Source organism: Lissotriton helveticus, chromosome 1_2 (assembly GCF_964261635.1).
Source record: "Lissotriton helveticus chromosome 1_2, aLisHel1.1, whole genome shotgun sequence".
NCBI classification, from domain to species: domain Eukaryota; kingdom Metazoa; phylum Chordata; class Amphibia; order Caudata; family Salamandridae; genus Lissotriton; species Lissotriton helveticus.
The window spans coordinates 356,673,842-356,700,435 of NC_136058.1; the positions used below are offsets into that span (position 1 = coordinate 356,673,842).

Here is a 26,594-nt window from a genome sequence, read left to right on the forward strand (position 1 = left end):
TCTTCCCTATGTTCCCAATGTGTAATTGTTTTGTATTTCCTCATTTTGCTTCCACAGGTTCCCTTCCCCGTCTGATGATGTCTCCCCGGCTTTCTGCTTAGCCATGGACGATGTTGCTGCCTTGCCTCGGTGGCTTCCCCCCCCGACTCCATTCTTGTCTTCTCCTTTTGTAGGTATGTTTTCCCCTTTTTCCTATTTGTTCTTTTATTCCCTTTTTTCCTTACCCTTCCTTTTCTATATGAGCTCTCTTGTTCATGTGAAAGTTATAACTTCTTCTTTTACAGGTTGTAGTTCTCTTCATTCTATCCCTCCACTTCCATTACTCTTCCTGTGTTTTTTGCTACTTCTCACATCACTCGCCATCAGCTATTGCTCCATTTCTCTCTATGATGTACTCTTTCCATATTTTTCTTTCCTAATCTCCATTCTATCTTTTCCTCCCCTTTCCCTTTCTTCCTACATTGACTTTTCTGTCATTCTGATATACGTTTTATTTTATAACCTCCTTTTTCAACAATACTCTTGTATTTTTTATGAACTTGTTATTTTATTGTACATGTTATGTCACTAAATATAACTTCATGGAATGTTAAGGGTATTAATTCTCCAATTAAGCGTCAACGTATTTTATCACACCTAGCCAAATTAAACGTTGACATTGCGTTTCTTCAAGAAACTCACCTTTCTGACACAGAATCTGCCAAGCTTAAAAGAGGTTGGGTGGGTGAAGTCTTTTACTCACAATGCGATGGTAAACGCAATGGTGTTGCAATTTTATGTCGTAGGTCTCTCCCTTTTACAGTTGTATCCCAAGAATCTGATACCAATGGCAGAAGGACGCATGTCAAACTATCGCTTAGAGGTGTTCCAATCTCTCTCCTTAATGTTTATGGTCCGACCACTGGTGAACCTCTTTTTTGGGCAGAATTTTCACCACGCATTACCCAATTTATGGATGACAACTTCATCCTTGCAGGGGACTGTAACCAACCCCTGGATCCATTTTTTGATAGAAAATCTGATGCCACCTATATCCCCACTGAACCACACAAATCTTTTACCCAAGCTATTTCTCAGCATAAGCTTGTTGACTCCTGGCTACTTTGTAATCCGACTTTGCAGGAGTATACCTTTTATTCACCATACCACCGTTCACAGTCACGGATTGACTAAATTTTTGTTTCCCATGACCTTGCTCAAACACTTCACTCGACGGATATTGGTCCGATTTTGCTTTCGGATTATGCCCCTGTTATGATTAGTCTTGATGTGCTCCCTAAACTTGATGGACCCAGAAGATGGCGTTTTAACAATACCCTCCTTTTAGATCCCAAATTTTCCACTTCTTTCATTGCATTCTTTGATGAATTTTTTCTATTGAACGATATTCCGCCCATCTCTAAACATATTTTATGGGATACTTTTAAAGCAGCTGCACGTGACTTCATTATCAACTATGTTGCTAAGAAACACAGATCTGCTCGTCACTCTACTAAAAACCTCCTTCTGGAAATTAAACGATTGGAACGCGCCTATTACACTTCACATTCCAAGGATAGTTTGACAACTCTGGTCGCTGCCAAACTCATGTTTAATGAAAAATCTACTGAAGATGCCTCCTTATACTTACTTAAGTCAAGTGCTAAATTTTATGGGGGTAGGAATAAAGCTGGGAAAATCCTTGCTAATTACCTGAAGGTTGATAATGAATATTGAATCTGTTTATGATACTAATGCACATTTGCAGCACAAAGATGCCGATATTCTTGCTACATTTTCCCGCTTTTATGAGACCTTATACACCTCTGATACCCAACCCTCTCCTCACTCTCTTACACATTTCTTCTCTACTATTCAGAAACCAGCACATTTCCCTCTTGATCTTTCCTCTTTGGAGACTGATATTTCACAAAAGGAGCTGCTCACTGCACTTCAACGTCTTAAACTCAACAAAGACCCTGGCCCAGACGGTTTCACCATTGAATTTTACCTTAATTTCTCCAAAATACTAATTCCTAAGCTATATTCCCTGCTTCACTCCTTTGTTCAGTCAGGTGCCTCTTCAGGGACTTTTTCGGATGCACACATTTGTTTAATACCTAAACCCGGAAAAGATGTGCAATATTGTAAAAACTACAGACCTATATCTCTTGTCAATATTGATTATAACATTTTCGCTAAATCTTTGGCTATAAGATTAGATCATTTACTCCCCGACCTCTTAGGTGAGGAACAGTCTGGCTTTGTTAAAGGTCGTTACATCACTGATAATACCAGGCTTTTATTTAATATTTTATCAAAATCCTCCCACCTCCAACATTCCCTCGCAGCAATTGCCCTAGATGCCGAGAAGGCCTTTGACAGGGTTGAATGGCCTTGCCTCTTTCATACTCTTGGATGGTTCGGATTTGACCCTAACTTTATCTCTCTAATCTCACTACTCTAGTCTCACCCAAGAGCTGCAGTTTATGCCAATGGTCAGATCTCCCCCTACTTCGATCTTGGCAGAGGAGTTCGACAGGGTTGCCCTCTCTCTCCTTTTCTTTTTAACCTTGCCTTAGAACCTTTCTTGTCCAAGCTACGCCAAAATCCTGACATATACGGTTTTCAGACCGCCGAAACTTCCATTAAACTCGCTGCTTACGCAGATGATATTTTACTCTTCATCTCAAACCCAATAGTTTCCATTCCTGCTTTCCTGGAGGAAGTTCGGCAATATTCCTCAATATCTGGTTAAAAACTTAATAATGATAAATGCGAGATCCTCTCCCTAACAAAATTCACTTTTAAACCTGACTTCAGTACCTCTACTTTTACTTGGAGCCCTTCCCACATTAAATACTTGGGTTTGCATATTACCCCTTCCATTCCTGACACTATTTCTCTATGTCTCTCTAAGTGCACTCAGAAATTATCCGACCTTACAGCCAGGTGGCACCCCCTTTATTTGTCCTGGTGGGGTCGCTTGGACACTATCAAGATGATGCTATCCCCCATTGTTTTGTACACACTCTCTAATCTCCCGGTCTCTGTTCCGGCAAAGTTCTTAAAGAAAATCAATTCAATTTTATCCTCCTTTTTGTGGCACAACAAAAAACCTAGAATGTCCCTTGCTAGACTTATATGCCTAGCTTCTGAAGGAGGAGTTAATTTTCCTGATTTTCCAACATATCACAAGCATACGTCAAGCCTCCTTTTGGCTACAAGATCCTGATTCCCCTTGCCCTTTATGGACCAAGGTTGAGCGTCTATTTCTTTTTCCTTTCTCTTTTGCTGAATATCTCTCTTTTTCTCGTAAGCCCTCCTTGACTCCTACTCTCATTTATAGATACACTGTTAAACTCCTCCTATCTTCTAATCCCCCTCCCCCTGCAACAGTTGGTGACTTTCTTTCCTCCCCCATTTGGCACAATAAATCTCTTCTAATTCGAGGTAAACCTTTATACTGGAAATCTTGGAGATCCAAGGGATTACTCTGGATATCGCAGCTCTTCTCCCATTCCACATTCTTACCTTTCTCTGCCCTAAGTTCCACTTTTGATTTACCTTCCTCATTTGCTTTCAAGTATCCTCTTCTCAAAACAGCGGTTATGGAGGTTTATACGAAGCTCTTGCAGGCGTCTTCAACCCCTACTCCACCTAACCCTGCCCTTCATCTTCACTCTATTTTGCAAGTTACTCCTAAAGCTTCTGCTATCTACAAACACCTTCATATGCACACACTCCCTAGACCCAAATCCAAGGTGGAGGAACAATGGGAGAATGATTTTTCCACTTCATGGCTGATATCTCTATGCGACAAGATTTGGACAACAATTCGTAAAACTTCTAGAGCGGCGTCCCTGATGCAATCTTTGTTCTTCATTTACAATAGATTACTTCACACACCTACTACTCTTCATAAGCGATTTCCTGTCACTTCAGACTCCTGTTGGTCTTGCACTTTACCCAATGCCAACCTTTTTCACATGCTATTTCTTTGCAAAAATGTACATGCTTTTTGGTTGCAGGTTTGGGCACAAATTAATGTTATTTGTCACACCTGCATTCCTTTCTCCCCCACCCATGTCTTCTTGGGTAGTCTTTCACCTTGCTGGGAAGTTATTCATTCTACTGTTCGTATTGTTGATTTATTATTATCAGTTGCCTTTCAACAAATTACTATTAATTGGAAATCTTCCTCAACTATTACTTTCCAAGCATGGTGTTATAATGTTTGTCACAATCACAGGCTTGACACTGCTTTTGTATTCCCTGCCCAGTTGGCAGCTAAACGTGCAGAATTGTGGCTCCCTGTTACGATGTATTTAGATAATTGTACAACCCGTTCTTTTCGTCCACAACCTGCCCAACAGGAAGTTTCCAAACCCCCTTGATTTCCCCTTTACATTCCAATTTCTATGTTAACATACTTACTTGCATAACCTTATTTGCATTTGCTGTTTATTTTTAATGATTATACTCTTCTTTTTGCTTTTCTTAATACATAGAATGAGTTCATTGTTTATTATTCACCCTCCTATTGCATACTGATCTTCCTTTACGCCTTCCCCCCTTCTTCCCTTCCCTCCTATATCTCTTTCTCATGATTATCTTACTGTATTTTGTATCATTATCTTTTATTATGATTAATAAACTTTTCTTGAACTAAAAAAAAAGGAGTGTGTTGTTGGTGTATAGGGGAATTGGTTGGGAAGTAATTTATTTGTAATAAAGTGAATATTTATTTTTATTTATATGTATTGATAATCAATTGATAATTAATTATTTATTGGTAATTCATGTAATAATTGGTAATAATTGATTTTAGTTGGTAATTAATTGTTATTAATTGCTCATTATTTTTAAATAATGTTTAATTGGAATTGATAATTAATTTAATCTTATTTTAATAATAAATAATTTCTTTCCCTACTGTTGCCCTATCTAGAGTGGGAATAGTAGTCAAGTCAAGTCAATAATTCTTTATTCAGTACTTAGAAAATACCATAAAACTGCATTTAAAACAGTTAAAATCAATAACATATAGTTCGCAACACATGATTGGAGACGATTAAACAAGCAATTCATTAAGTACCGCCCTCTTGAGTTCCTTAGCCTTACGGCAACCTTGATAAAATTCATAATGCAACACAGTGTATGAGGATCATTAGCCCTTTGCAAGAATAACAGGGCAACCTTGGCGTGTTTAAACTTGGCCTGTTTTAAAATTCCTATTAAAAAACTATGCCTAGGTAAAGCGTAAAATGGACATAATAGTACAAAATGAAGGGTGTCCTGCGGAGACCTATTGTCCCAGCCGCAGGCACCCTTGACTCAACGGTTGAGGTAAAAACTGGTGGATCAGCCAGTAGGTGGTGTAAAAAGTTGAGCCTAAAACGAGTAATTAAAAATCTGTCCTGGTTACCCCTTTCGCTTTATTGTACTGTACTGTTCTTCTGTAATAATGTAAATGTACATGTATTTGTAAATGTACATGTATTTATATAGCGCAAATCACCGACCCGGTATCTAAGCGCTTGCTTAGGGAACCCGTCCTGGTATTCCCCTGTGAGATACCCCGGCAGGGTATCCACAAGGTGAAAGCCAGGCATCCCGCCGCGAGGGGCCGTAGTGGAGATTAAGCAAGCTATTGCCCAGAGTCGCAGAGTGTGACCCCGTGAGTTGAGTAGGCACCGGAGCAAGAATTATCAAGTCCGTGGAATTTTTGATCCCAAGACCCGCCGAGGCGGGGAATGGAACCCTGGTCCACGGCCGATCTCAGCTTCCGGGTCTGCCGCCTCTAACCACTGAGCCACGCTTCTCCAATAATGTATGACTTTAAGTCTGTACTATTTGTATTTTATTTGATACTGAAACACCCAATAAAAATCTATTTGAATTAAAAATCTGTCCTGGGAGTTATACATAAGAGCAAGATATTGTTCCATTCCTTCCACTGTTTCACCATTCTATGTGCGCAGACTGAGGTTTTACTTTCCACCGAGGCCGCTCTACGTGAGGCTACATCGTCCAAGAATTTTATCTTAACTCTCAGTATATCTTGGGGGATGATTTCTATTGGGTTGATAAAAAGATCCTTACAACCAATTCCCTCAAGTGTGGACTTGACATATGTTAGCCAGGGAATGCTCATTCCATTATCCCTGTCCCTTCAGTCTCTAATAATCTGTCTGCTCAGGTCTGCCTCAGTATTTGACGAGATCTTTAGCCAGGCCATTAAAGGTCTGACCTTTATCAGGTCCTCGATGTATACCTTTCCTAGTTCTTCGTGGATAATGTAGGCGGGAATACTTTGTGGAGTTTTGAGGACCTTTCTCAGGTATTTGTTCTCCTCTGTCTGTAATTTCTGAGTGTTGACAAACCCCAAACTTCGGCCCCATATATCGTTTTTGAGCAACAGATTGAGCTGTACAGATTCATAACTTGTTCTGGCGACCATCGGCCCAGCCTGCGTCCGTAGTTAATGATCGCCCCAGTCGAGGCCACTAGTTTGGAACACCGCTCTTCAATTAAAAATTTAACATTTAAAAGCCCATCAAATAACAAGCCATGGTAAGGGAAGGTCTGTACTTGCTCTAATTTATGAGTGGGAATAGTAATTTTTACCCCATCGCTATCCAACATTTTCCCTACTGTTGGACTCTCTGGAGTGAGAAGAGTAATTTTTATCTCTATGCTATTCAACGCGTTCCCTACTGTTGCACTCACTGGAGTGGGAATAGTAATTTTTACCCCTACGCTATCCAACGCTTTCCCTACTGTTGCACTCACTGGAGAGGGAATAGTAATTTTTACCCCTACGGTATCCAACGCTTTCTCTACTGTACCACTCCTCGGAGTGGGAATAGTAATATTTACCCTCCCGCTATCCAACGCTTTCCCTACTGTTGCACTCTCTGGAGTGGGAATAGTAATTTTTACCCCTACGCTATCCAATGTTTTCACTACTGTTGCACTCATTATTAATTACCATATATTTTTTATTTTTATTAAAGTAATTATTATATTTGATTTATTTTTACATTTATATAATATGTTTATTTATATATGTATGTCAATATATTTTTATTAATGTTCTAAATAGTTTATAATTAAGATTAATAATTATTTTATAATAATATTAAGTAAATTTATATTAAAAAATTATTTTTAAATTTCTTTATTATTTTTACATTTTAGGCTTTTTTACATTATTTTAAATATGTTTTATTTAATTATGTTCATTATTTAATTACATTTCTAGTATTTTTAATACATTTAAAAAATTCTATATTTTAGTTAACTATATTTTACCATGCTATATTTTGGAATCGATATTTTAGTACTTACCTGTTTGTATATAGGCATTCTATATTCTGTCCCTCTATATTTTGCCGTCAATATTTTGATAATTCGATATTTTGTCCCTCGATATTTCAATACGGATCCCTCTACAAGATCTACCTTTTCACTTTACATCCCATTCGTTGGTGAACTCTCATGTTTTAGTTTGACACTATGATTTATTACAATCATATTATTTGTATATTTGCAGCCTGCCTTGAGAAAGCCCCAGGGGATCGAGCAGCCATTGGGTGAAAAATCTTGCTGCTGCTACTGAATTAGCACTAAAAAGTTAAAAGAATTGTTAGCACAATTTATGTTGGAAAGAGTTCTGTATTTTAAATTACAATTAATAATATGGATACCTGAACAAGAACCATAAAGGCTTCTCTTTTTTTCGGTAGACACACTAAAAATCCCTTCAGCAATGCCAGACTTTTTGCCCTTGCCAATGTTTGTTTGATATGTTTTGTTCTTTAATATATGTTTCAAAGGATGGCTATCCGACAAAAGCAATTATGATTACTTTTGGGCTTATGATCTGTAGTGCATCATTTGATAGTGGCCGTTGTGTTTTCCACCAGTTTGCCTTTCTTTTCTCACCTTGATTACATAGTGGCCCACCATAATCTTCGACACAAACGCAGTCGCGAGTCGGACAATCGCCACGACGGCAGGTTTGCCAGGAGCAGGATTGAACCTCTGTAGTGAAGGAGAAAAACCATAGACAGGAATCATAAGGAAATGTGCATAACAATAACTATAAGCACTAAATGTGATTTTGTTTTTAAACTTACTTATTATAGCACTTGGTTACCAAAAATGTAGAACACACAGATAATTTCATGTTGTTATCAAATGGCAATTTCACATCATTTCATGTTGTTATCAAATGACAATTTCACATTAGGGATGTTACAACAATATTGCAAGGACCTAGTGGCTCATGTGTTGGTTCCGAACTATTCTGTTGTCATGGTTCAGGAATGTTATAATTCAATTGATACAGAGCTGTTGCTTGGATTGGATGTGGTACTGGATGGGTTTTATCTTCTTCTTGGAAATTATCTTCAACTTCATACCTGCCTTCCTCTTAATTCCTTTTTGGAGGATTTCACAATATGTCTTCCTAACTAGCTTGAACAGGGGAACATGCATCATGACTGAGTGGGAAAGAGTGCAGGTGAGTATATATATTCTTGCATCTAGTAGATCACAGCAACATGATAACATAACCTCAAACACCCCTTCACTAGTGGTAGGTTATTGACCCCATTCTCACCCTGTTTCACATTTCACTTTGTCAGCAACAATGGGACTGGAGCATATTTCAGGATTGCCACAGTAACATCAAGCACACAGACTAACAAAGCAGTCAAAGGGGAAGGGTCACCAGTTATGCCATGACTCCTTGACAGCTCGATAAATGGAATGTGGAGGTTTGTGTATAGTGGACAAGGGAAGAGGAAAGAAAATATATCTCAGGTCTGGTATTAAGTAAGGATAGAAAAAGAGAGAGAATGGAGGTGGTTACATTTATTCTGCGAGTTGTAGTGGTTATTTGAGAGTTCACCACAACAAGTTACAAATAGTGTTTCAACATGAGCTGCTGCGGCTCCATTCTCTCAGTTCTTCCATCATTATTGAGATGCTCGTTCTAAGTTGTTGGACCAATGGTATTAACTGAAGTTAAATACTTTCAAATAATAAAATCTTGCTCTGATAATCAGAGTTTTTATAAACTTGGGTGGCAAAAGAAACATTATTCTCACTGAGTGGTGTGGCCTGATCTCCCGGAGGCTGTGGTGCCACTTCTCAACTTGCCCTTTTACTGTTTCATATAATTTTTAGGTGCTGCCTCCACAGTGCTTGAGCTGTACTTGCAAAATCAATTGTTTTGGTATATCTTAAAAGGGACTAAAATTCTGCCTTTACTTTTTATTGGTCTGTATGCTTGTCAGTTTACTTTCCTCTGTTTTGATTAGTTGTAGCTTATTCTTGCCTCTGTGTCTCTCATATCAGTTTCCCGTGGCCTAACTACTCATTCCCGTCTGTGTTGGTGGTTTGAATTTTTTTCAATTGGTTAATCCTGCATAATTTTTATTGTTTACATTTTGTTATCCTTCCCCCAAAACACCTAATATTGCTATATTGTACTAATAACAAGCAGTCATAATTGCAGTTAAAAGGGGCTTGATTTAAATGGTGCAGGAGATGCAGTCACACTGGAACCAAAACGTCTAGGGAGCCAACTAACTCATATTATTGCTAAATTTTACTTCTAAACAGACAGTCACAAGTGCAGTTATCTAGCAGACATTGGGGTTGTACCAACGGTGCAGTGACACCCGGACCAATAGCTCTATGAACGCCACTAAACAGCTTGTATTACAGTATTACTATACATTGCTACTTAACAGGTAGTCACAAGTGCAGTTACCTTGGAGGCAATAGGGTCATGATTGAAATGGTGCAGCAGATGCACTGGCACCGGCCCACACTTTGTCAGAAATCTTCTAAGCAGCTGGTATTGCTATAGTTTACAACTTAACAGACAGTCACAAGTGCAGTTACCTTGCAGGCAATAGGGTCATGATTACAATGGTGCAGCAGGTGCAAAGGCATTGGGCCCAAAATTTGTCTTAACTCGTCTAAATACCAAATATTGTTCTATTTTACTTCTAACTGGGCAGTCACAAATGCAGTTACCCTGCAGTTAAAAGGAGAATGATTTGAAAGGTGTGGCTGGTGCTGTGAGTTTGTGGTCAAAAGCTATAGGCACTCCACTAAACACAGATTATTGCAAAATGTTAAGAACTAAACAGAAGTGCTGTTACCTAGCAGTCACTAGGGTCATGGTTACAATGGAGCAGCAGGCGCAGTGACACTGGGACCAAAAGCTCCAAGCACAGCAATAACCATCTAATATTGCTATATTTTACTACTAAATAGTAACCCTGGGCAGAGCATGCAGTTTGTACTAATTCGCACTTCGCAAATTGCACGTAGTACAGTACCAAAACTGTGCTTAATCACGTAGCGTAGCAGCTAAATCAACAACATCCTCAGATGCTTTGAAAATGCAATTTTACATGTTTAAAAGCATATAACCAATTCACAAAAGTGAACTTTTACAATGAAAACATTAGGCAATGAGAGAGCTGATGATTTTGGGGTCCCCCCTAACCTAGGGGTAGGACCACGCAGATGCCTTGAACATAAAGAGCATAAACAAAAAGCACATTTTGTTGAGCTTCAGTTGGGGTTCCATCCTCTTAGGACCACCTAAAGCACAGTTATGGGCAAAAAAAACAATCCCAACCAAATGCCCCTCAAAGCATTATGGGATGAGATTAGCAGTGGGCAGTGAATATTATAGTATCCAATATCAAAATAATTCTACAAAGAGCTGCAGTTCACCTAGTCAGTACTAGATTTCCCTCACAAGTCAAATGCAAACCATTGAAATTATTCTTACATCAAGCTGCAGTTCCACTAGTCGTTACTAGATGTCCCTCACGAGTCAAAGCAAAACCATTGACACCCTTTCATCAATCATTTGCATTTGACTCGTTCAATAAGATGTGCTTTTTTGTTTTCAAGGCATCTGTTTGGTACTCCCCCTAGGTTAGAGAGGATCCCAAAATCATCACCTCTCTCACTGCTTGCAAACTTTGCGGTTTCACTTTTTTGAAAGTACTATATGCACTTTAGCATATAAAGATAGAGATACTTATTTTATGGTAACTGGAACTGTGCAGGATGCCATTTGTAATTATTTTTAATAAAAATTCATAGTGCAGACAAGTACACAGTGTCATCAGCTACACTACGCAGACTACGTGTACTATGTGAAGTTCAAAGTATACTACGTGAAGCTGCGTGTAGTGCTGCTATGCAAACTACGCCCAGGCCTAAATAGCCTGTCCCAAGAGCAGTTACCTTGCAGGCAATGAGGTCAAGATTGCAATGGTGCAGCAGGTGCAGTGGCACTTGGGCCAAAGGTTTACATAACTCCTGTAAACACCAAATAATGCTATATTTGATTACTTAACAGGGAGTCATAAGTGCAGTTATCTAGCAGGCACTAAGGTCATGATTACAAAGGTGCAGCAGGTGCAGTGGCAATGGGACCAAAAGCTCTAAGCACCCTTTTGCTATATTATAAACAGCAGTCACAATTACAGTTACTTTGCAATTAAAAAGGGCTTGCTTTGAATGGTGAAGTATGCGTAGTGGCACCGTGGTCAAAAGCTCTATGGACTCCACTAAACACATATTATTGCAAAGGTTTACTGCTAAACTGGCAGGCATTATCTCACAGGCACTAGGGTCATGATTTGCATGGTGCGACAGGTGCACTGGCTTGGGCCCAAAAGTTGTGGTACTATTTTTCTTACCTTCTGGCTGCACAGCGTTTACTGTTTACCAATACTTATGCCTTGGCTGCACTCATTTAGTATTAAATGTTTTTTTATTGAACAAAAGGCTCTCAGAAATGCAAAAGACAAGCAGCATACACAACGTAAGCAATTGGACCCAGATGCAGGGTGGTAACATCGAATCGAAGTGTCCCAAAGGGTGTATACACCCAGCCAGACCCCTGAACAATGCCCAGCAATATCTGCTCCAGAGCCAAAAGCGAAAGAGCCATATAAGGGAACACCCCCCTCCCCCATCCCCTGAAACCCCAACTACCCCGTGCCCTACCCACCCTCCTCCCCCGTTCCAGGTCCATCGCTCCATTACCAGCACTCACCCATTCTCCTGATAACAAATCAGACATCAGGCGACGACAGTCGCAACAGACGTAAGTACCGGAGGCATGTCACTTCTCTGAATTCCGTGGCCAACAGAGATAAGAATGGTTTCCATAGCTCCGCATATCTGGCCCCTTCACCTGCTTGAACCAAGGAAAGTTTCTCCTTCCCCAAAACTGACCAAAGGCGGCCTAGCCATCCCAGAAAAGATGGGACCTGTGATGTACGCCAAAGCGCCAAAATGTTTTGGATGGCGGAGCCCAGTGCAATTGCCTCTTCGCGCTCTCAAAGGGAAAGTGATAGCATTGGGGAGCCCCAGAAGAATATATGCCGGGAATCTCGGAAGTTCTGTTTCGAAGTGGGTATCAATCTCATCAAGGATCAACTTCCAGTACCCCTGTATGTGTGTGCAGTCCCACAGAAGGTGAGTCAGTGTGCCTATCGCGCAGCAGCCCCGCCAGCAGGATGCATCTCTGGCGCGGTCCATCTCGTGTAGCCGTTTTGGCGTGCAGTACCAGTAGAACACCACTTTAGTAAAAGTATCCGTCAGTCCCATGTGGTAGGCAGAGTGACGAGCTCGATAATAAATATCTTCCCATTCCTTATTGCTCAGAGCCCTCCCCAGTTCCCTCTCCCAGCGTGCCATCCCCACGTTATATACCCGGGGGTATCTCTGTAAGAGCATGCGGTAAAGGTCCGAAATGAGCCGCCTGTCCGTCGTCCACGTAATGAGCCAATATTCGTACCGGCTAAGCTTCCGGTCGGCCTTCTCCCGAACCTGGGGACTAAGCGCCCAATGACGCACCTGAAGATATCGCAGGCGCTCTGACTCTGGTAGACCCTGCTCCTGACGTAAGCGCTCAAAAGATGACACGCCCTCAGCAGAGTACATGTGGAATAAGCACCGACAACTTGCCGGACGCCACCGAGCAAATGCCTGTATATCCCTGCCAGGCCCGAAGTCTGGATTTTCCAGCAGAGGCGTCATGGGCGACGGGAAGGTCTTCAACTCGTGCCTGGCGCTAGTCTGGTCCCATACCCCCAGAGGCACTCTAATGATGTAAGACGCATAAAGGTTAGGGGGGCGATGTCGGCTGCGCAGGAAGGGGACTTCCTGTAACGTCTTCCCGCTACCGCCTGATCCTGAAAAAGCCAATGCCGCTCCGATTCCCACCTACTCCACTCTACCAGGGTCCGTAGCTTTGTCGCTTGATAATACAGTATCAAATCAGGCAGCCCCAAACCCCCCTTCTCAGGGGGGAGCATCATCAGCCTTAGCTTCATTCGAGGGCGCCTCCCATTCCAAATAAACTGTGCGAGTTCCGACTGGGTTTGGCGGATCCAACCCTCTGGGGGGCGAAGCGGTATGGCTCAGAAAATATACAAGGCATGTGGCGGGATTGTCATCTTCACTGCCGCCACCCGTCCCAGCCAGGAGAGTGGCAGATGCCGCCAGCGCCCCAACTCAGTGCGAATGGTGTGGCGGAGGTTGGCATAGTTAATACGCACCGTACCCTGTAAAGTCGCTGCCAGTTGAATCCCCAAATAGGGGACTGCCTCCGTCGCCCAGCTGAAGGGGAAACCCGCTTCTATAGAGGAGCCTGTTTGATGGTCCAGGGAGAGGTCCAGAGCTAGGGATTTCGTCATATTGACCTTGAAGCCGGGGGCTTCTGCAAACGCGTTTAAAATCTCGACGCTGGCCGGCAATGATTCCCTCGGTGTAGCCAAAGAGAGGAGTACATCATCAGCATACAAACTGATCTTGTGTGTGTATGCACCCATTTTGATCCCCTTGACTCTAGTGTCCTCCCGAAAGGCCTGCGCTAGCGGTTCCATGTATAACGCAAAAAAAAAAGGGGGAGAGGGGGCATCCCTGCCACGTTCCGCGCTCTATGGGGAAACGGGACGACGAGCATCCATTAACCCGCACCGTGGCCATGGGGAAGGTGTAACAATTCAGTACCCAAGTGCAGAACTTGGGGCCCAGACCTGCTCGCAGTAGCACCTGTTCCAAACACGGCCAATGGACCCGATCGAGCGCCTTCTCGGCGTCGATCGCCAGCATCGTGAATTCGCTGGGCAGTCTCGTGGCCCGTTTGATCAGGTGTAGCGCCCGTTTGGTATTGTCGGCTGTCTGCCTCTCAGGAATAAATCCTGTCTGGTCCGGGTCGAACAACCCCTGCATAAGCGGCACTAGCTGTGCCGCCAAAATGCTGGTATAGAGCTTGAGGTCCACATTTAGGAGGGATATGGGCCTATACGCCCCCGAATTCGTGCGATCCTTCCCAGGGTTGGGGATAACCGAGATTGTGGCGTCCATCAGGTCTCTCGGAATGGTACCGGCGTCCGAGAACGAATTATAGAGAGCAGTTAGTAGCGGTGCCAATTGGGGGGAAAAAGTTTTATAAAAGATCGCTGTGTACCCGTCCGGGCACGGTGCCTTCACCAGTTTGAGTCTCGCTACCGCAGATATTACCTCCTCTGGGCGAATCGCCCCCTCGAGGAGTTCCGCCTGGTCTGTCGACAGGGTTGGCAACGTGACCGATTGCAAGAAAGCTGCACTGTCCGCCGGATCCAAGCGGGCTCCAGCATATAAAGAGGAGTAAAAATCGCTAAAGGCATCCGCGATCTCCCTGTCTCCAGTCACCCTTCGTCCTTCCTGCGTACTGATCTCCTGCACCATGCATCGTTGTTGTCGCTCCCGTAGGGCACGCCCCAGCAGGCGCCCGCAGCGGTCCCCGCCTGTGTAATACACAAATACGCAAATATGCACCCCTGAGACGCACTCTCAGGGGCGCATATTTGGCTCGATCTTGATCGAGAGCCGCCAATTGCTGACGCGCTAGGCGCAGCTGTCGCCAAATTCCCGGCGCGCCGGTGTGCTGGTGCATCGCTTCAAGTTTGCGTGTGCTTGCTGTCAATTCCTCTCGTTTACGCGTCCGTTCCACATTCTCCACCGCAGACAGCGCTATGAACTCGCCCCGTAAAACTGCCTTGAGGGCCGACCAACGCGTGGCCAATGAGGTGTCAGTGGGCTGGTTGTGCGCTAGGTACTCTGTTATGGCCCCCCTGATTTTGTCTACTGTGGAGTAGTGTGTCCCGCAATCGCCAGCAGGGTGGGGCGTGGGGAAGGGGTGGGAATGCAAACGTAGCCGTGACCGGCGCGTGATCAGAGAGTGCCATTGCCCCTATGTCTATCTGGGACGCCAGCGCTGTGAGTGAGATGGACGTCAATAAATAATCTAGTCGTGCGTATGTTTTGTGAGCATTAGAATAGTATGTGTAATCCCTGTCCCCTGGGTGCCAGGTCCGCCACAAGTCAGTCAACCCCACCTCCCTCAACCTGCACAGCCCTCCTTCAGATAGAGTGCCCGACTGCATGGAGCGCTGTCCTGACCTATCCAGCAAGGTATCAAAAACCACATTAAGGTCGCCCCCAACCACGATGTGCCTATCAGAGAACGTGGCCACCTCGTTGAGTACCCTGTGAAAAAACTTCTCTTGCCGCTCGTTAGGTGCATAGACAGAGCAAGCAGTGAAAGTAGTATCTCCCAATAAAAACCTATATGAAAGCATTCTCCCCTTGATTTCAGCGTTCTTCTGGAGGACCTTGCCCCGAAAGCTATGGAACACTAAAATGGCGACACCCGCAGTTTTAGTGGTGGCTGAGGAGAAAAACTGCATTGGAGAATGGCGAGATTTTAACCTGTGGCAATCTTTGGAAAGGAGATGTGTTTCTTGGAGGAGGCATAGGTCTGCACCCGAGTTTTCCAGAAGCGACAAGATTGCTCTCCGCTTCACAGGGTTGTTAAGCCCTCGGACATTCAAGGTAAGGAGTCGCAAATCAGTCGGCGGCATCAGTAAGCTGCCTCAGTCCGAGCCTTGCAACCGTCTCCATGCCCCAACTCCCTCTCCCAGGGATCTCACTTCCGCACTCCTCTCCATCCACACTCGGACCTGGAACCCCCCCACCCAGCAGTAACCCCCCAAAGAACCCGAAACAACCCCTGCTCCCCCCCTACCCCCCTCCCAGTGCCCACCCTAACCCCCCCTCAAACTCCTCATCAGTCAGAATAGTCCTGGGCCAGTCAAGTCCCGTGGCAGGCCCATAGAATGAAGCAGTAAAGGGAAACGTGGCACTGGCAACCCCAGCGGGTCCCCACCCTGCCCCAATCAGACCCGCTTGATGACGAAGCTAAACGTAGAAAATCCCCCCCCTCGAGCATGAGGAAGAGACTTAGTCTTGAGACGCCGTGTCTCTGGACACTTCTTTGATGGCAGCCGCCTGCTCCTGTGCCACCGTAGTCGGATCTGGCCTGCGTGACGCCCTGGATGACCGCCTGCGTCACACTCGCTGCCAGCCCTCCCCTGTGGAGCGGGAGGGCCTTCCCTGTGAGAGCCCGCTTGCATCTTGCCTGCCGAGTCCTCCGCCATATCTATCCCCAACAGGGCGCACGTGTCCTTCAAAGACCTAAGCTGATGCAGCACACCATTCCACTTGAAAACTAGGCGAAAGGGGTGACCCCATGAATACGGGATCCCCTTCTCAGTCAGGAACGCGGTGGCGATTTTGAAGGCTCTTTTTTTTTGCAGGGTAATAACGGATAAAATTGTAATTGTAATTGTAATTTATATTTATATAGCGCATTATCACCAACGGTCTCTAAGCGCTTGCTTTGGGAACCCGTCCTGGTTTTTCCCTGTGAGATAACCCATACTGGGCACCCCCAAGGTGAAAGCCAGGCATCCCGCCGCGGGGGGCCATAGTGGAGATTAAGCAAGCTATTGCCCGGAGTTGCAGAGTGTGAACCCGTGATTCGAGCAGGCACCGAAGTGAGAATTATCGAGTCCGTGGACATTTTGGGCTCAAGACCCTGCCGCGTTGGGAATTGAACCCTGGTCCCGGGTCTGACCTCTGCTTCATGGTCTGCCTCTTCTAACCATTGAGCCACACTTCTCCGGATAGGTCCTGATAGAGAGCCACTTGCTGTCCCTGGTAACGTAGAGGCTGTTTTCGACGAGCTGCTTGCATTATCCGCTCTTTAAATGGAAAGTCAGGCAAAAATGCTAATATATCCGGGGGAGGAGCGGGCGCTTTGCGTGTTAAGCCCACTCGATGAGCTCTATCAATGCGGATCAGGAAGTCCTCACTTTCCCCCAGAATGTCTCTGAAGAGGCCCTGTAAGAACAAAGTGATATCAGTCCCTTCCGCCTTGGATGGCACCCCAGGGACACGTATGTTGTTCCTCCGTGAACGATTTTCGAGGTCCTCCGCATGTGCCTGTAACTCCAGTTGCTGCTCCTGCAGGCGTAGTAATTCCTGCTGGAGCTGCTCAACTTCCTCTCTCCGCGTTTGATCAGCATCTTCGACTGCAGCCACCCTCTCTCCCATGCCGTCCAAGTCCCGGCGAAGCTCTCTGTATTCGCCCGCCATTTCTTGTTTCAAAGTCTGAAAGTCATCCCGCAATGAGTTAAACAGGGACTCCAGGAATGTCTTAGTAATTGGGGCTTCTCCGTCCTCTCGCCCCGTAGAGTCCTTGACCACCTCCGGACCCACAGGGCTCTCCTCTCCCTTAGCGGACCCCTTCGCTAACATGTCCGGTATGGTGCGGCCGCCCTTGCGCGGCCCACCCGACATCACGAGGCACACCACTGACCTGCTCTGCGAAAGATTTCAGCTACTGCGTTAGCGTCCAGCCTCTCTGAGCTCACCACCATCACCCAGGCCCGCCGCTTCCAACAGGGGCACCCACCCTGCGCTGCTGCAGACCGAGAGTGCCGTCCACGTGGTCGGCAGTGACCGCTGTGTTCCGGGTCCTAGTCACTGCCCGGTCCTCAGTGGGGGTAGTCGCTTGCGCCCCTCCGGACTTTTCACTCGGTTGTCGGTTCCCTTCCCGATCCTGCTCTTCACCAGCCGGCCAAATCCTCAAAGAGGGGCCCCCTGTCGATCAGACCCTTATCTCAGGCCTCGCACTATGGGCAGGCTACAGAGTCCCGGTGGGCACTTTCACTCCGCAATGGTCGCGGCACGGATCCCCTACTCACTGCCACGTGGTCCTGCCAACCCGGTGGCGCTCCCTCGCTGCTCTGTGGTGGGCCCCTAGATAGCGGGGGCCAGCGGAGTAATCCCCCAAACCTCCGAGCCCCGGCCCCAGTAGGCGTGGTCTCCAATTCACCCCCGCTGCTTTCAATGAATCGTCCAGGCCTAGGCCCCGAAGTCCGGGCCTCAATATCCTCCCACGCCGCCTGCCTGCAGGTGGGCCTTGCCTCCTCCCACTGCCGCAGCCGTATATCTTCCCGTCCTCCACCGGCTCGCACTCCTCAAGGGGTCCCCTGGCAAATCCTCCTCAGCTCTCGGGGCGCCGGTATCCCCTGGGTCGACCCTCTCTCCAGGGGTAGACCCCGAATCCCGGGCCTCGATTTTCGCACCCCCGGGCTCTATGCACGTCCCGTCCGGGGGCACCACCCCCACCTCTCACCTCCGCTGTTGTCTACTTCCCGGAGCTGCTGCTCACCTCCGCCGCTCTCGGTGACAGCCTCCCGTGCTCCGCTAGCACCCAGGCCAGTCAGTGTCAGCCCCGAGTCCGTCGCGCTTAGGGGGCACTCAGCTCGCGGACCGCGGCTGCTCCGACAGGGAAAGAGCCGCCGCCTCCGTCCGCCTCTGCAGCCTCAGCCCCACCGGTAAAATCAGCGCTGCTACTCGCCTGCCAGATCGTCACAGGGCGATATTTGGGGGCGGGGGGGTTAAAAGCTATTTTGCGGGCATAAACCAAGGCCGGGATCGGGAGCCTCACAGACACACGTCTGCCGCGGTCGCCATCTTGGCCACGCCCCGGCTGCACTCATTTAAAGCTTACCTGTTTTACTCTGCTTTAGTGGGTGGAAATTTTGACTAAATTTCAAATTTCTTTATGATATTGTTTTGCTAATATAATTGCATTTTCTTTCTGTGTCATGTGTTTGTGTAGTTATTTTCTTTGTTGTGTTTGTTGTTTGCTCATTATGTAGCATTAACCCAAATGAAGTGATAGCAGTGCTTTACATGAGCACGCTCCGATGTGCTCTAACGGAATGTTTCTACCTGCTTTATTTATTTGGACAGTTTCGGTATTACATTGTAGCACTAGACATCGGCCGCAGAGTCTTGTGTTGTAAACACGGCCATGTGCCTGTTTTAAAAGTATTCCTCGAGTTTTGGGATTGCAGTCTTTTCCTTCTACTGGCCGGGAAGGGAAGCTGTACATTTTTAAGAGCAGTGAATTTGTAAATTCCAGCTGCTGGACATTGTGTGGTGATGTGTATTGCGCAACTTGGAACTATCCTATGTCATTGTGAATGTTCCTTGCACAGTGTTCTAGTTGGGGCAGTTATTTCCTTGCCATCGGCCTGCCTGCTGGGACGGCTCTCCCTTCCTGCAATAAACTACACCTGAAGAATATCTCCTCGTGTCCAGACCTCGTCTTTTCACTGGCGACGAGGGTGGGATCTACCCAGCGACCCTGCCATCTTACCAGGAAGAACTTTCAACCCTTACCGTTTTTTTTTTTCAAAAACTCTACAGTCTTCCTTCACGCAAAACCGTGAGTACATTTCCAAACCTAACTTACAAGCACTCACTCGGGAGAGCGCGGGAGAGCCGTACCCATTCTCTAACACAGTAATCTACTCCTCTGCTTCCGTACGAAAAGCACAAAAACCCACAAGGAAACCCCACCGCTCCTCTCAGAGATCCCTCTGAATTAAACAATCTCCAGAGAGGTTTCCAAGGTCCGTATAGCACACGCAACTGTTTAGAGTGAAAATAAAAAGACATTAAATTATTTATAGACGCTGGTATCCTCACCGTATTTCACCGTGTTGAGGAGATCTTCACTCGACGCTGCGTCCACTGCTATGATGACGTCGGGGAATCTTAGGCGAATGACGCGACCAGCTGTTCGCCCCTGACCAATCACAGGCGCGCTTCCACACATCCATGTTCTGTGCCAGCTCGCGTGTTACTTTCCATAGTAACCAACTTACTACCAACCAAATCCGGCACTGGATCGTCATCTGCACATGAATTGACCAGTTAAGAGGGGAATCGCAATGTCCACACGTCGGACACTTTTACCATCTCCTCGTTTTTTTTTATTTAACAAAATAAGTAAACTCCGAGATCAAATTGCTCACTCTACCAGACAATTCCTGTAACGCTGCGCTGACACACACAGCATCTACACGTGTTTGTCAAGCATTTATTTCTTTTTCATTTCACAGCGTTTAAAATGCAGAGTTCGTCTGTTTGAACAAATTCTCACGCTGCCTCGGAATTCAAAGCGAGAGACAAGATTTTCTGTCTCATACTGCCATCTAGCGACAGAAACTGGAACTAAACCAGAATTGGACAAAAAAAAAAATTTTTTTTTTTCCTTTCTTCAACACAACCCATTGCTTCTGTGATACACACACATTATTACAGTGTGTACAATTTTTTGCAGCATATTACTTCTGTGATATGCTCACATTTTTGTGGGTGGAAGTAAATCCTGGGGAATTCACATTTTTCACGACCAGCACTTATTTTATTTTATTGAAGGTCCAGAACATATTCTAATTTTCAAACAACTTTTATTGAAACTTATCCAAACTATCAAAATTAATCTACATCTCATCAGTAACTATTCCATTTAACTATGCAAAGTGTCACCCCACCAGCTCCGTTCTTGCAGGTACCTGATGATCCTCCTTTGGAATGGAAATTATGGGTCAGATCGTTCATGGCTTACTTGGGTGCCATTGATGGTCAAAGATATAGACTGGAGAGGAAAAAGAACCTCATGTACTACCATTTGGGGGTCGAAGGTCAAAATGTTTTTGACCATTTACCTCCATATGTTCCACCTGAGGGTCAAGATCCTGATGAATTTGAAATAGCTAAGGCGAAATTAGAGAAATATTTTACTAAAACAAAAAACTTAGTTGTACATAGGTATAAGTTTTTCACAAGGACACAAAAGAGTGATGAAAATATTGATACCTTCATAACTGCTTTAAAAATGTTAGCTGCAAATTGTGAATTTGACAATTTCACATCACAGCTCATTAGAGATCAGCTTGTTGCACGTTGCTATTGTAAGGAAATTCAAAAGAAGTTGCTAACGTGTAAAGACCCCTCATTAGATAAGGCGGTAGATATAGCTAAAAGCATAGAAACCTCTATGGATGATGTCAAACAGCTGGAAACAGCCTTGTCCAATACCACAATTTCTGGTGCTATGTCCAGTACCACAATCTCTGGTGCTATCTCTAATTCTCCTGCAACCAGAACTCCTTTTGTACCGCGTGGCAATTTCAGAAGACCCAATTTATCTAGAGGTGGTAGATTCAGACAGTCTGACTCTAGAATGTTCTGCTATAGATGTGGTTCTTCCTCTCACGTCTCTTCCTTTAAGAACTGTCCTGCAGCCAACCAACAATGTGGACAGTGTGGTAAAATGGGGCATTTTGCTAAGATATGCATGAGAGGCAGTAGAGGAGGCACAAGAGGAAATGTTCGATGTGTCATCAATGATGAAAGTATGAATGAAAATGGTGACAATTTTTCGTATGAGGGTGATCTTTCTCATGAAGATATCATGCATCAAGAATATGTAGTAGTAGTCATGGATTCTCATGACAAAAGTATTTCTCATGACATCCCTGATCCCGAAGTTGATGTTATCATTGGAAAAGATCACGTTCAGTTGCTAGTCGACACTGGTGCACGCATAACCATTATTTCACAAGATAAATACACCAAATTTTGGCATAACAAGAGTTTATTACCCCCAGATATCCTTACTGTGGCCTTTGAAGGCAGTAGAATTAATTTACTTGGATTTTTCTGGGCAGACATCAATATATTAGGAGTAACTATCAAGGGGAAGGTGTATGTGGCCAAGAAAGGAATTAATGTTCTTGGTCTTATCCACCAAGCTGAAATAGGTCTAACTATCAAGCCAGGATTAGCTAATCCAGTTTTCATCGACAAACAGATTAAAGACACTCCTGTTTCCGCGATTACTAATAATACACTATGCACTCATGCGCACTACACTTGGGAACAAAAGTTTAGTAGAATTTTTGAGAACCGTCTTGGAAAAATCACTAACTTTCAGCATATCATCAGAGTAAAAGACAATGTTGTTCCTACCAAACACAAATTACGCAATGTTCCTTTGAGCATCAGAAGCGATCTGTCTAAACATTTGAAGGCTCTGTGTGATCAAGGGATCATTGAAAAAGTCGAATCTACTCTATGGCTTTCCCCCATTGTCTTAGCCAAGAAGAGGTCAGGAGATTTGAGAATGTGTGTTGACTTACGCACCCTAAATGAAGCCATTTGGGTTGATGGGTTTCCTTTGCCACGAATTGAAGACCTTATTGCCAAAGTGGGATCATCTTCGTGGTTTACGAAACTTGATCTCAAAGCTGCCTATCATCAGGTAGAATTGCACCCTCAATCTAGACATCTCACTGCTTTCGTCACTCCTGATGGTGTTTTCCAATTCTGTCGTCTCCCCTTTGGGCTGGCATCTGCCGCAGCAGTCTTTCAAAGACTCATGTCGGAAATGTTTGTCCATAATCCCAATGTAGTTGTCTTTCAAGATGACATTCTCATCTTTACCAAAACAGAGAGTGAGCACGATCAAGCAATTAATGAAGTTTTCGAAGTTCTCGAAAATAGAGGTTTAACCCTGCAGAAAACTAAATGTATTTTCAAGGCCAAAGAAATAGAGTATTTAGGACATATAATTTCAGAAAAAGGTATCAAGCCTAGGCCTGGTTTGGTTAAGAGTATTATTGAAGCACCGGCTCCTCAAAACAGGGAACAACTGTTGTCTTTCCTCGGTTTGTGTGAGTTTTATGCAAAATTCATGAAAGATTTTGCAAAAACTACTGAATGTTTCAGGTCTTTACTAAAGAAAGGAGCTATTTTCGAGTGGTCAGAAGAATGCAAAAAAGGTTTCCAGATTATCAAAGATCATATACTTTCGGCTCCAGCTTTACAAGCATTTGTTGAAGGAAGACAAACTTTTGTCACAGTTGATGCATGTGAGTATGGTTTGGGTGCAGTTCTTTCTCAATGTTCTGGCGGGAAGGAATATACAGTTGGCTTTGCCTCCCGCACCCTCCGTCCTGTGGAACGGAAGTATTCCGTCATTGAAAAAGAACTTCTAGCATGCACATGGAGTGTGGAGAAATTTAAATCGTATTTGTGGGGCAGATCTTTTGTTCTCAGAACGGATCATCGACCTTTGGTTGATATCTTAAATGGAAAAAATGTCAAACGCACGACAGCTCGTTTAGCAAGGTTGTCCACGAAATTACTTGAGTTCTCCTTTAGCGTGGAATACATACCTGGAGGAAGAAACAGCAGAGCTGACTGCCTTTCCAGGCTTCCCATAACTGACAGTGATGAACAAGATTGGGAGACTGAGGTAGAGGAGTGTTTTGTTGCTAATGTCTGTCAGGAACCCATTTCTTTTCTAGAGGATGATTGGATCAAAGCACTAAGTAATGATGTAATCCTTAAAGAAGTTTCCTCTCTTATCAAAAAGGGGTGGCCGAAAGAGAAATGTCTTTCTCCCGATCTCCAAATGTTTTGGAAAATTAACACTGAGCTTTCAATGGAAAATAGTGTAATTGTCCGTGGTGACAAGTTAGTTCCTCCATCATGTTTTAGAGAGAAAATTATTTTGGCAGCACATTCTGGCCATCTCGGTGCTACCATTACTAAAAAAAAAGTGAGGTCGGATTTCTGGTGGCCAAAAATGGATTCTCAGATAGATGAGATGGTTAGATTATGTCCACGTTGTAATGCCAGTGACAAGGTATTAGTGTTGGAAGGTCTTGTTGAATCTAAGGTTTCTGTTCCAGGTCGTGCTTGGCAGAAGTTGGGAATGGACTTCTTGGGACCATTCCATGTCCTTCCCAACAACTCCAAATATTTTTTGGTTCTCATTGATCATTTGTCAAGGTGGGTCGAAGTTGAACCAATCAGTATACCAAATTCCAAAAGTGTCATTGATTGCTTGAACAGTATCTTTTTGAGAGAAGGTTATCCAGAGGAAATCTTTACTGATAACGGAGTTCAATTCATCTCTCATGAAATGAACTCCTTTTTGAGATCGTGTGGTATCAAACACACCAGAACTCCTCTTTATCATCCGCAAAGCAATGGCAAGACTGAAAGATTTAATAGAGTTATCGTGGAGTGTGTTCAATCTGCTTTCAAATCTAGAAGTTGCGTATTTAAATCAGTTAAAGATCTTGTATGGTCCTACCGCACTTCCCCTCATTCTGCTACCAATTATACCCCTTTTGAACTCATGAGAGGGAGGAAAGCGTGTTCACAAGTTTATCCTTTCTGGATGGTAAGAAATTTTCACCAAAGTGGCGACATGAGCAATATGTGGGATGCTGCTCATAGAAAATACTCTGATGTGTGTTCTAAACAGGTTAAACCTGGAAAGAAAATGTCTCACAACATTCAGATTGGAGATTGGGTAAAAGTTAAAAATCCTGTTTTAGTTAGGAAAGGTCTTTCAAAGTTTTTAGATTCTCAGCAAGTAGTGGATACTCGCAAGAATGCGGTCAGATTGACCAATGGCAATTGGTGGTGTACTTCCCAAATCGCAAAAGATCCCTCTGGTTTTTCAAGTAATGTCAACTTTAAAAATGTTTCAGAGGGGGATGGGGTTAGGAAAAGTACTAGAATGTCTGTCAGACCTAGCAAGTTGCGAGATTATGTTTAACCCTGTTGTACTTTTCACTTGAATCCAACAAGCTGCGAAGTTATGTTCAACCCTATGGTACCCCTCATTTACTTTCCCATGATCTGTGTTTTACTTTCACTGTAATTGATGTTCTGATGATTCTCTTTCCAAAAGAGGGGAGGTGTGGTGATGTGTATTGCGCAACTTGGAACTATCCTATGTCATTGTGAATGTTCCTTGCACAGTGTTCTAGTTGGGGCAGTTATTTCCTTGTCATCGGCCTGCCTGCTGGGACGGCTCTCCCTTCCTGCAATAAACTACACCTGAAGAATATCTCCTCGTGTCCAGACCTCGTCCATTCACATTGTTGTTTCATTGCCTCTTTTAAAGGTGACTATTATTTTAATATAATTTTGAATAAAAAAACCTGAAACTGTTGTTATCTTCTTCGTGGGAGTTCCATATTTTTAATGCGTAGTATTTTTGCTTCATAATTGCTTAAAAGGGTTTGGGTAATTAATACAGCCTCCTGTATTTTCATGGTTCTATAGCAACAAGAACATCAACTGCACATTCTTTAAACAGGCAAATACTTTGTCTAATTTAGTTCGCATTGTGCCTGGTATTTTAGCTTAATGTAAACAGCATCCTGTATTTTCGTTGTTATATAATATAAAGAGCATCCAACTGCATATTCTCAAAACAGGTAAAGTGTAGTTAAAGTGTAGTTATTTGGCAGCCACTAGGAACATGATTTCCATGGTGCAGCAGGTGCAGTGTCACTGGGACTTATTATACTTTTAGTTCGTATCACTGAGCTATCACCAGTGTTCGGGCTTGATGAAGCTCATTGATTTGGTCAGTGGAGGCCTTCTTGTTCTTTTTTTGGTTCCTAGAGACCATACGAACTAAAATAATCGAATACAGGCTGACTCAAGTTACAGAACGCAAGGATTGGGATTCTGAATTATGGGGAAATGTTTGTGAAACCACTGTATGTAAGGAGCCTAGGAAATTCTGTAAGTTGGTGACCCATGGAGGCCTGCAATCGCCGAGGTCTTTGGCCTATTCCACCATACCTGAGGTATAGCACTCTCATTTTATGGATTCGTGGCAGTGGGAAAAGATGCTGGGCCTGATAGTGTTCCTGGTGATCTTTTTCTTACCAACATTGAAAGCAGGGCTTGCTACTTTAAAAAGCTATCAAACTATATTCAGGAGGGGGCAAGCATTCCTGTCAGCTGTAAGGCTGCTGAAATTATGTCCATTTACAAAAAAGGCCAGTGGGTCTCAGCCTTCAACTACAGGCTGATCAGCCTCATAGATTTAGTCCTAAAGGTTTTTTGCAAGACAAATTCTGGACAAGCTTGAATCATAGCTAGACAATTACCAGGCCCTTTCATATTTGCAGCAGGGTTCAGACAAGCTACCAGTACAATTGACCACGCGTTCAGGTTCCTGTTAATCTAGTAGAAAACAGTGTTTATATCTGTTCTTTGTAGACCTAAAGTCTGCTTTCAACCTAGCGCCTCAAGATAAACTGTGGGGGGGTTCTTAAAAGCAGTAGGGTCCCACTCGCTCTTTTGGATGACACGGCCACCAGGATGCGTATACCCAAGTGAGATAGGGCCTAGGTGGGGAGCTGACCGATCAGTCAGACATCCAGAAATGGGTTTGACAAGGGTGTGTCCTTGCCTTCATCCTATTTTCTCTATATTTAAATTGTGTGGTATCTTTTGTGGAGGATGATTTACATGATGCCCCCTAG

General features: G+C 44.2%; 1 protein-coding gene across 2 annotated transcripts in view; it reads right to left on the reverse strand.

The window, feature by feature from the left end:
- LOC144807917 (uncharacterized) overlaps positions 1 to 26,594 on the reverse strand; it is a 518,345-nt gene that overhangs the window by 210,311 nt on the left and 281,440 nt on the right. For both annotated transcript variants that reach the window (XM_078673511.1, XM_078673510.1), the window contains one exon: positions 7,930 to 8,028. In XM_078673511.1, coding sequence (XP_078529637.1) covers positions 7,930 to 8,028 — 99 coding nt within the window. The remainder of the gene's footprint in view (positions 1 to 7,929; positions 8,029 to 26,594) is intronic.